The following is an 11,465-nucleotide window of genomic DNA, read 5'->3' as shown; positions in this document are numbered from 1 at the left end:
TCTCAGCCACAAATTTACTTAAAATCAAACCACTTTAACCCAAAAAAATTAGTATTGCTCCAAAAAGTAACCAGAAAATACATCCCAACATGAATAAAGCGTTTTACTGTAAGTGTGTCAGAAGCCAAACCTTTTCGTAGTTGTTTGTTGGCCGCCGGTTTGCTGCTGAGCCCTTTTTTCTTCTCGAACGTTGGGGGTACGCTCTGAGGAGGGCTGGAAACACTACTGGTGAAGTTCACATTGTGGTCATTTAGAACCTTCTGAGCTGCTTCACCTGACACCACACCTGGGTTAAAAAGAGTAGATTTAAATACATTCAAACCCGTCATGGACGCCGATTGGAGTTTGTATCGAGTACCTGTGATGATAGGAATGGCGTCGGGCTTAGGCGAGGGCTCAGCAGGAGCCGAATTACTCGAGGAGGGGGCAGAAGAAGTTAAGGAGGCGGTGGTGTTGAAGACGTGCGTCCCTGCAGGGCTGTGGACGGTCAGAGTGACCGGCATCTGGATGGAGGTGAATCCACTGGCTGATCCTCCAGGATGAGAGCACAGCTTCAGCTCTGCACCTTGAAGATAGCAGAATTTTTACTGCAATTTAAAGTGTAATTTTTCCAAATAGAGAGAACCGTAAATGATTGACAAATATCCCATCTCAAGTTTTTGGTCAAAATTATCTTCTTGTGTCTTGGTAAGCACATTCTTAATGGAAAAGGAAGGACAGACAAAGCAAAGTAAAATAGCTACTACTATATAGTACTTTAATATACACTTAAAAATGCTTAAATAAAACAAAAAGAACACAAAACCTGATTGAAAAGTTAATAAACAAACTTAGTAAGAGAATTCTATTATTTTTTTTAATTAATTTGTTTTCTTCTTCAATATTTTGCTACAATTAAAAGGCTTTAATTGCTTGGATACAGCTGATTTTGGTATAAAATAAAAAAAGCAAACTGAACAAATAAATGCTTATTTCTAAAGTACAGACTGACCTCCAGAGGGCATGCTGACGGCTCTGCCATTGACAGTGAAACCCAGAGATGAACCTGAAGACTGAGAGAATTCCTGCTTTGAAGAAAATGAGAGCATGAGTGAATTGGCTACTTTTATTTAAAACAGTTATTAACATAATTGATCATCACATAACGAGGATTTATTTACCTTTTCTGTGTTGTGTTTGACGGGTTTACAGTTAGAAAGAGGAATTGGAACAGCAATGATCTCGACTGCTGAAGTGTCGCTTTCCTTTTTGATCTCCATCAGATTGACAAAAGTTTTGACAACTGAACAAAACACATTTTATGTTTGATTATGCAGCAGTAATAACTAATTGGTAAGATAACAATAAAACCACACAGGACACATTACAGTATTTCAAATAAAAAAGCACAATAAATAGATTTACAGGTAAATGTATGGAAGATTGTGTTCATCTACCAGTTTAATTGTTAATTTATCAGTTTTTTCCTCTTATTTTTCATTTTTTGCAGGAAAATGTGGAGATATTTTGCAAAAAAAAAATAATATAAAGCAGTTGATGTGATTTGCAAGCATCCATAAAACTAATTTGCTTTATTACTTTTGTTTTGTTTTTTTAAGCACAAACTTATTAAAAAAAAACATCTCCTTTCTTGTTCTGCTAAAATATTAAAATTGTGTCAAACCTTCAAGCAGTTTTGGCTTCTCCTTCTTTACATTCGTCTCTGGTGAGTCACGCAAACCATCAAACTTCTGATCATCACAGTCCATCATCTTCACCTATAAACAAAATCTGTTGGTTAAAACATGAAACACCTTTAATAAAATTGATTTTAACATTTAAAAATAAACTATTTTAATTTGACAAAAAAGGAAATCAAGTAATGACTCAGGCTAAGTTATCCTTTTCTGTCGTTTAATTGGATTTTCCACTCAAAATTTACATTAAACTGTCTGAGGTTTGGGCCCCTAATTTGTCTAAAGAAAATTACAAAAAAAAAAAAAATCAAAAGACACAAAAAAGTTCCAGAAAAATCATTCAATACTGAAGTGTTATAATATCAGGAAGCTTTTAGTTAGACAATGAAGGGCTCCAACTAACAGTGTTTTAGTTTTTGACTCATCTAAAAATAAACCTTTTTGAATGTATTTAAAAAAAATCCAGTTTGAATGAAGCAGCAAAAATATTTTTTTTATTTAAAAGTTCAATTAATTTTTAACATTAACCAGATCCAACAAATTACAGTCCATATTCAATAATAACTTTTAAAATACTGAATTTATTTATTTTGGATAAAGAGTTTATATGTTTTTTTTATTATGGTTGATATTTTTTTCACCAAAATTCTAAGTTGGGTTTAAGATTTAACAAGTTTTTATGTCAAATCAAAACGAAATTATGTCAACAAATGCTGAAGAACACCAAGAATACTATTTATATAAAAGAAAAAGTGTTCAAGCTAATTAACATTTTTTTGTTTGGTAGTTACAGAATTTTCTCAAGATAATTCTTTGTTAATAAGCAGTAATGCAGATTCTAAATAAAGAAAAACAATTTTGATGATTTTCTGGAGTCCCTAATGGGCTATAATTTTTTGCACTGTCTGTCTGATGGGAAAATCAGTCCAAGTCAATTAAAAAATGTAAAAAAAATGCATGTATCTTTACAACAATGATGGAATTTATTAAGATTGTATCTTTTTGACTGATGTGATTTTAACAATGTAATTTAAAACAAAAATTAATATTCTTTAATTCGTGTATGCTTTGATACTATTAATAAAGTTTTCTTCATGTGTCCAGTGAATGTTTATAGATTTTTTTACTCTTTTACACATGATAAACAAACCCTAAACACTAATAGCAACTTATTTAAAAAAAAAAATAAAAAAAAAAAAATAAATCAATAAAATTTTGGATAAACTGGCACAATTACAAAGGCGCCAGTTTTGTTTTTAGGCAAATAATGTACAACATTAAATGTGTTCCGTAATCACATTCTATTACTAATACAGTAAAAACTGTTTCTTTTCATTGCTGTGGTCTACCAGCTGCTCAGTGGCACACAGGAAAGCATGTAAAGTCCCACTCCAATAATTTTTTTGATCCATTTTCAAGTCTTAAAATTATGATTATTCCACTTTTAGCCAAAAAAAGAAAAAAAACGGTGTCGTTTAGGACAGTTTCTCCAGAGCGGCAGGAGTTCACCAGAAATTCCCCCGAGTTGTGGCCGGTAGCGTAAAACCCATCTCAATTTCTCATTATCCATCTGTTTACATACTCTCCCACTAGCTTAAGCTACACCAACCTAACATTACTGGTGTAACAAAAATGGCGAGCAACATTGGCGCTATCCAGCTGTACAGTTTTGTGCCACACTCCAGCTCAGACGAGGAAAATCATGATGGATCTATTTGTTTATAAGTGGATGCATCGGAATGAACCAGAGCAGGACGCTTGTACAACAACATGCTTTTTTCAATGGCATTTCTTCATCTGCTCACACAGTTCGAATTAAAAAAATACTCAAAATTGCATTTTTAATCTTAATTTTCAAATGCCATAACACAATTCTCTTCAAAGTGGTTCTTTCAAGGGGTGATGGCTACTTTCTCAATACTCTGGAAGAACTACACCGTTCTAACTGCATCGAAAAAGCTAAAAACATCCTTTAAGTCCCACTGCGATCATCTTTTGATCTGTTGAAAAATTTTGTTTTTAACATGCTCTTATCATAGAGGACATGTATTAGGAAAATTAGGCTTAAAATTTGGTATTATTTCATTCAAACTGTAGTGAATCGGGAGTAAATTAAAAACTGTTGTTTTAAAAAGCTTGTAGCAGTAACGTAGGTACTACAATAACCAATCCACGGCCTCCCTCCGAATCATCCACTTGCACACGACTAGATCCATTAACGTCTTTGTTTATGGCTGGATAGCTTCAGTATTGTGCACTATTTTTGTTTAGCTGCTAAGTTTACATTAGGGTTGTAAGGGACTGTAAGCTAGCGGAAGGTAGTGTAAAAAAAGGGATGATGGGAAGTGGAGGTGGGGTTGGAGGTGAATTTCAAATGAACTCCTTCCGCTCTGCAGAAACTATGTGCTAGAAAAAAATTATATAAAAATACTGCTGGGAACACTTTAAAAAAACACATCAACTGATGTCAGACTTTAAAATGTTCTGAACTCATTTAATAAGTGAATTTTTTAATGTCAAAATGAATATATAAATTGTTATATTGACTATTCTTTACCTGTCATGGCCAGTTTTGACGCCAGTTACTTAAATTAATAATAGTTATTTAAAACCAACTCTGATTTGACCAATTTATTTTATTCTAACAATTCTTCAAAATAAGCTTTACATTTTGGTTGAGCGAGCAGCTACAAGGTTAATTATAAACTTTTAAACAATGATTTCACACCTAACTATCGTCGTGCTAGCTTACAATCGTAAGCCAATTCCGATGGATTCCTGTTTGGGTTTTTTTTGTTGTTGTTTGGTTTTTGCTTCAATTATTAAACTTTTTTGTTACAATTAATAAATAATAAAATAAAAAATCAAACTCAGTTGGTTATTAATATCATAAACGTTGAATCGGGTTGACTTTAAAGGAATTAGCTTTGTTAGCTAGCAAGCTAAGCTAGTATGCTAGTCAAAGATTAAAGAGATTTCCTGAAATAATACAACATATTTGCATCATAACTCCTAAAAGTGAGTAAATGTATACATATTTTAATAACTTTTTTAACTCGCGATCTTGCAAACGGACAATAAAGTGTGTTATTTATAAAGTACAAACTAGCTTTACCCTACTTCAACCCCTCACTCCCTTCTACAACCAAAGAGCTAACAATGCTAAAGGGCAGCACTTAGCCGAACAGCTAAATGTGTGACTTCTTTTACTTTACAGTCGTCTAAACAAGAGTGTAACGTGCCCACTTACCTCATACAGGCTTTTCATGTGGTAAATAAATATCTATTCCATTAAAATTGCTACTTTAAAATTTGCGGTTTATAAAATAACGAATGCAGCGCGTGCTGGTCTCGAAGACTTATCTCATAGCATTTGGAACCATAAACACGCTCGAGTCTGCGTTTGTCGTGTGAACTCCGCCGTGTATCCTTCCGCTTTCTCAATGGATCTTGCCGTCTCTTCTTTTGGTACTACGTTCACACAAGGCGGAGGGATATCGGATCGTTTAGAAACAGCTTTTAATTTTCTTGCGTAACGTTATAAAGTGCAAAAAGTTTCATTTCGCAACTCCACATAAAACAAGCGGATGAATATCTATGAACAAATAGTGCTGCGCGGAGTCCTCTGCAGATTATTCGACTAGCAGCACGGTGCTAGCATGCTAGTACTTAGCTTTCACAAGCCTTATCTAACATAAATCAAAAATACTACGCTTCCTTTATTACTTTCTTGGCATATCATGAAGCATACAGTTGAAACCTTGTATATTTAAAGTATAAAATAGGAAGGGTAAACACTAGAAATCGTTTTTTGTATAAACAGATCGTTTTAGCTAGGACCTGTTAGCACGATGCTAATGATCGTATACTGCCATTTGTTTTTATACATTTCTCCTTTAAACAGTGGTATTTATTTGTTGAATACTTTGAAATGTTTATTTAGCAAGCCAAATTCATAAAAACATAGAAGGTAATTTCGATCTCTGTTTCAAACAGGTGTTGATTACAGACCATGAAACGTTCCAATTTTACTTTTTTTATTATTAAAACATTGGTGCTTTACAAAAAAAAGGTTATTATTGTAAATCTAGAGAAAATGTTGACAGTTTTTGCCTTGTGGTAGCAGAAACTTGCTTTTTAAGTCTTATCAATTCATGTAACAGTAGTCAACTACCAAAAAGCACATGCAAATAATAGTATTTCATTGTTAGCAGTTCTTAAGCTACATTTAGACATTTGAAATAAAGGTTTAAAGAAATGTCTTTTGTGCTTTTATCTTTTTCTACTATCATTTTAGGAAATGGAAAGTATTAGCATTATGCTAACATGTAGTTTTAGACTTCTTTTAAAATTGATATGACATAAATTTATTATTTTGTTGGATTTAAACTAATAAATGTTTATATTTTAAAATATGTTGTCTGTTTATGATTTAAAACCTGCCTTTAATTAGATATTTACAAAGTTGTATTTATTGGTTGGTGAAAGCAAGCTGAGAGACAATCTGGAAGACCAGAGGAGGATAAAAGGGGAGGTTCATGGATGTAAATGCATACAATAAGGGAGCTTGGTGTGATAAAAACATAAATTTAAAATAGGCTGATAATTTACTGTAGCAATCCAGCTGAAGAAAACAAGAACAATTAGTTTAATGTTTTTAAATTGAACACACTAATGCCTTGAATAATTTTAATGTTGGCAAAATTTTATGATTAAATGTATTTAAATAATAAAAAATATATTTGTAATTAATTATTCTACTAAAAATAAAAAATAAGCCATAAAAACTAGTTTTTCACATGGTTTTTCAGTAAAAACAAGAACCAGAGAAGTGAGCGATCCGCTCCTCCCATTTTACGACGCAACGACGTGATGACGTCAGGCACCCGGAAAAGACGTTCAGTGTTTTCACAACTCAATTCTGCTCAACCAGCCAAGATAAAACCTTATAAAATCCCTCAAACGGAGAGAACAGACCCTTCGAGGCTGAAGCTGCTTTTTCCTGGTGGTTTCGTCTTCACGGTTGTCGTGCGTCAGCGTCGCCATCATGAACGTGACGCTCGCAGTGAAGCAGTACATCTCGAAAATGATCGAGAGCAGCGGGCCCGGGATGAAGGTGCTGCTCATGGATAAAGAGACGGTGGGTCAACAAATGGCAACTTTATTCCTGTCATTCTGTCATTATTATGGTCTTTTACTGTCTAACTCCTTCTAATATGACGTTGTCACTTCTGTTGGTATTTGTCTTACACTTACAGGTCATATATTTTAGTTTTTTTACTCTTCATTTTATGATAAACGCAAGCAAAAGTAAGGAAATTTGTTTGTTTTTGGCTTTGTTTTCAAAGGTGTCATGTTTGTAAACAACAACATTCCAGATTTAGACCACAGCATCCTCTTTATTCTGAAATTCTGGATGTATTTTCTGAGTAATCAGTTTTTTGGAGACACTAATTGTATATTTCATACAAATATGGTGCCAAATATAGTGGAATTTAAACAGTTTATGGCATTTTTAAGACAAATAAAACTTTAAAAAATGCATTTTTAGTTAGTTTTTTACCTGTCTCGTGTGTCCAGACCAGTATAGTCAGCGTGGTGTACACCCAGTCCGAGATCCTGCAGAAGGAGGTGTACTTGTTCGAGCGGATCGACTCTCAGAACAGAGACAGCATGAAGCACCTGAAGGCCATTTGCTTCCTCCGTCCCACTAAGGTACAGAACAAACCGTCAGTTTGTGTGGACCGTTTCTGACACGGATCCTAACCTAATGCTTTGTGTGCAGGAGAACGTTCAGCATCTAATCCAGGAACTGAGGAGACCGAAATACAGCGTCTATTTCATCTGTAAGTCAATGTTTACTTTGTAGTTTGGATCTGTCTCTGTTATAGTTTGGGCATCATTCAACCAATAATTTAACTTTGCTTCCAGAAAAGAGAATTCCATTAAAAGGACAAGATTGCAAGTAACTCTGAATTAGATTTTTAAAAATGTTAAATGAAACAAAGCTTTTATTTTGTTGTGCTTCAGATTTTAGTAACGTGATCAGTAAGAGTGAGATCAAAACTCTGGCTGAGGCGGATGAACAGGAGGTGGTAGCTGAAGTTCAGGTGAGCGTCATCTCCTAATGTGTGTTTAAATGTTAAAACTATTTAAAAAAATGCCGTATTGCATTACATCTGCAGATTATATCTGTAGGTTTCACAATTCATAATAACACGTGACTTTAGTTGGTGTCTTAGTGGTAGAAATGACATTGCAATCAACTCTGTAATACAGGGACGTTTGTAAAAAGAGCTGCGACAAGACCTTAAAAGATCAACTCCAAGTTGTACCGCCCACATCTCAAAAGCAAATTTCTAAGAAACACCTGCTGCTTTGCAGAAACTACGTCCTAGAAACTACACAGTTTTTTTTTGTCTAAAACTTGCACAATTGAAAGACGACTGGGAACACTTTGAAAATAGATCATAAACTAATTGGTGTGGGTCTTTAAAGCTTAAAACACAACAGTTCTACACCAAACTAGAAAACTTGCATTAGCTACAATAATCTAGTGTGAATGTTTTTTTGCGGAAAGTAGGACTAAAGATGATGAAGCTTTTTGCTGTAAATGGTGACGCAATTTACTTTAATTGCTTAAGATTTGCTGAAAATGGAAAAGCTATTTGCAAAATGTTAAATGTTGCAAAAAATACTGGAAATTTTGTTAAACTATGAAAGTGTGCTGAAGTTGACCTAAAGTTCTGAGAAATGATAGTGAAATTGCTTAAAATTCTCTATACTTGCCAACTTTGCAAAAGTATTTAATATGTTGCTTAAATATGAGCTAAACTCCAAATTAGCCCAAAATTCCTCAGTAAACTAAATTAGTCAAAAACGTTAGCCTTTTGAATAGAAGCTAAACTGTAAATTAGCCTAAAAAAACCTCAGTAGGTAATAAATTAGCCAAAAACGTTAGCATGTTGCTAAAATATCAGGTAAACTCCAAATAGGCTTAAAACAAGCCCCAGTAGATCCAAAGTTAGCCAAATAATAATAATAATAATAAAATAAAATAAAGTGGGCATATTGCTTAAATACAAGCTAAATTCCAAAATATCTCAAAATTCCTCAGTAAGCTAAATTAGTCAAAAACGTTAGCATGTTGCTAAAATAGAAGCTAAACTCTAAACTAGTCTGAAAAACCTCGATAGCAAGCAAATTAGCCAAAAACGTTAGCATGTTGCTAAAATATCAGGTAAACTCCAAATAAGCTTAAAAACCCCAGTAGATCCTAAGTTAGCCAACAAAAAATAAAATAAAAAAGCTAGCACACTGCTTAAATGCTAGCTAAACTCCAAAATATCCCCAAATTCCTCAGTAAGCTAAAGTAGCCAAAAACGTTAGCATGTTGCTAAAATATCAGGTAAACTCCAAATAAGCTTAAAAACCCCAGTAGACCCCAAGTTAGCCAACAAAAAATAAAATAGAAAAGCTACCACACTGCTTAAATGCCAGCTAAACTCCAAAATATCCCCAAATTCCTCGGTAAGCTAAAGTAGCCAAAAACGTTAGCATGTTGCTAAAATAGAAGCTGAACTCTAAACTAGTCTGAAAACTCAAAATTAGCATAAAAAACATCAGTAGATCCCAAATTAGCCAAGAATGCTAACACATTGATTAAATACTAGCTAAACTTCAAAGTAGTCTAAAATTCCTCAATAAACTAAATTTGTCAAAAACGTTAGCATGTTGCTAAAATAGAAGTGAAACTCTAAATAAGCCTTAAAAACCCATCAGATGACAAATTAGCCAAAAACGTTAGCATGTGGCTAAAATAGAAGCTAAACTCTAAATAAGCCTTAAAAAACCCATCAGATGACAAATTAGCCAAAAACACTAGCATGTTGCTAAAATAGAAGATAAACTCTATTTTTTTTTGTAAGTGACTAATGCTTACTTACTAAGTATTCACACTATTACCCTTATATATATATACCTTTAATTTTAAATCAGTCATCAATAATAATAGCATTCCGGAAAAACATCAGTGAAGACGAGAAATATGCTTTTAAGTAATTTAGTTTTCATGAACACAGTTTCAGTTTTTTAAAAACAGTTCACTTTTCAACATTTTCTGTTAAGTGAAAATTATCTTCAGACATGAATGTATCTCAGCTGCATTTCTGCAGTTCATAAAGACTCTTAAAAAGTTAATTTCCTGAGTGTTTTATTGTGTTTATGCAGGAGTTTTATGGAGATTTCATCGCAGTGAATCCTCACCTGTTCTCCCTCAACCTGCAGGGAGTCGCTAGAGTGAGTTTCTTTTAGCTGCTTCGCCTCATTCATTTGTTTAATGAATGAGGAGAAAAGTGCTTCTATTTGTTTGTTTGTTTGTTTGTTTGTTTGTCAGGGGCGGAGCTGGGAACCCTCCATGCTGACTCGCTGCACTCAGGGTCTGACCTCCGTTCTTCTGGCTCTGAAGAAGTGTCCGATGATCCGCTACCAGCTGTCCTCGGACATGTCCAAGCGGCTCGCTGAAAGCGTCAAGGTTTCCCGAAAAATGACACCCCAATAACCCACATTCTCTCTAAAAAGACATTCCTCTTTAATCTGCTATTTTTAGAAAAAAGAAAAAAAAATCACTTTTTTTTTTCTTTTTTTGCTGTTGCCCTTTTTACTTGCAATTGTTCAACTTATTACATGAATATTTTTAAGGAAGTCCAAAAAAATAATTTGAATTGTTCTTTTTTTTAAATAAAGTTAGATACAAAAAATACAAATAAGTGCAATTTAGATTTTTTTGAGAAGTTTCTGAGCAGCAGTAAAAAAATAAGAAGTTTATATTACATGAATTGGATTTTTTTATTGAATTTAAACTAATATACGTTTATATTTTAAAATCTGTTTATGTTATGCTTTAAAATCTGCCTTTAATTAGACCTTTTTTATATAGATATATATTTTAATTAGATTGTAGAACGTTTGTAGCACACAGAGCTACTAACAATAACGTACTAATAAAGAATGTATTAAACACAAACATTTTTGTCATTTTGACAACTTAGATTAAAGATTTTTTTTCTTTTTCATTCCTCAAAGAATAATTACAAAAGCAAAACAACACAACTCGAATACCTTTCTTTTTTGTGACAATAAAATGGGAACAGAAAGGAGAAAACATATTATTTCTGATTTATTACTTCATTATACGATGTAGTTTTGGGGCCAGTTTACAAAACAATAAATAAATTGTGACTTTTAATCTTGTTAATTTACAAAAATAAAGTTGTATATTTATGACTTGAAAAGTCATCGGCTAAATTTGCGTGATTTTGAGTCGTAGATTTAGTTGTAAATTTATGACTTTTAATCTCATATTTTTACTTTACTCCGTCATATCATTAATAAAGCCATTAGTACATTTTTTACTTCGCTCTTTTAAAACAAAAATAAACAAATAAAACCTATAGCGAACATCAACAATTGGGGATTTATTCATAATTGTTTTATTTATTGATTTAGCCTCTTTGATTCATGATTAAAGATCACCCAAAACTTTCTTTAACTTTTGTTGTAAATTTAGGTTTCGTAAGTATTGCATATCCTATTAAATGGTATTTACTGTCTTTTTTTCAAATGTATTTAGTATATTATAAGGTAAACATGTACGATGCGTTTTATACAACACTTTTATATTAAACCTTAAAATGCAAGATGACAAATAATATTTTAAATATTAGAAATTTTAAGGCAATCTCTGATAATAAAATGATCGTTTTATGAAATGTAAATGTGTTTTTTTTA

At 32.9% G+C, this 11,465-nt stretch overlaps 2 protein-coding genes across 6 annotated transcripts in view; one reads left to right on the top strand and one right to left on the bottom strand.

The window, feature by feature from the left end:
• The window catches only part of LOC112162668 (pogo transposable element with ZNF domain), a 29,169-nt gene extending 24,042 nt beyond the window's left edge, over positions 1-5,127 (bottom strand). The window contains exons 1-6 of one of the 5 annotated variants that reach the window (XM_024298530.2): positions 4,927-5,127; positions 1,664-1,770; positions 1,161-1,282; positions 992-1,067; positions 359-565; positions 131-286 (exon numbers count right to left, since the gene is read on the bottom strand). In XM_024298530.2, coding sequence (XP_024154298.1) covers positions 131-286; positions 359-565; positions 992-1,067; positions 1,161-1,282; positions 1,664-1,751 — 649 coding nt within the window. In that variant the 5' untranslated portion in view covers positions 1,752-1,770; positions 4,927-5,127. The remainder of the gene's footprint in view (positions 1-130; positions 287-358; positions 566-991; positions 1,068-1,160; positions 1,283-1,663; positions 1,771-4,926) is intronic. The other 4 variants (XM_024298526.2, XM_024298528.2, XM_024298527.2 and 1 more) reach the window with 4 other exon arrangements.
• Positions 5,128-6,528: 1,401 nt separating this feature from the next.
• The window catches only part of vps45 (vacuolar protein sorting 45 homolog), a 17,159-nt gene continuing 12,222 nt past the window's right edge, over positions 6,529-11,465 (top strand). Inside the window, exons 1-6 of the mRNA XM_024298534.2 lie at positions 6,529-6,816; positions 7,257-7,391; positions 7,462-7,522; positions 7,707-7,786; positions 9,906-9,974; positions 10,072-10,209. Of these exons, the coding sequence (XP_024154302.1) occupies positions 6,724-6,816; positions 7,257-7,391; positions 7,462-7,522; positions 7,707-7,786; positions 9,906-9,974; positions 10,072-10,209 (576 nt within the window). The 5' untranslated portion in view covers positions 6,529-6,723. The remainder of the gene's footprint in view (positions 6,817-7,256; positions 7,392-7,461; positions 7,523-7,706; positions 7,787-9,905; positions 9,975-10,071; positions 10,210-11,465) is intronic.

Source organism: Oryzias melastigma, linkage group LG11 (assembly GCF_002922805.2).
Source record: "Oryzias melastigma strain HK-1 linkage group LG11, ASM292280v2, whole genome shotgun sequence".
NCBI classification, from domain to species: Eukaryota; Metazoa; Chordata; class Actinopteri; order Beloniformes; family Adrianichthyidae; genus Oryzias; species Oryzias melastigma.
This window is presented reverse-complemented; position numbering and strand designations above follow the sequence as displayed.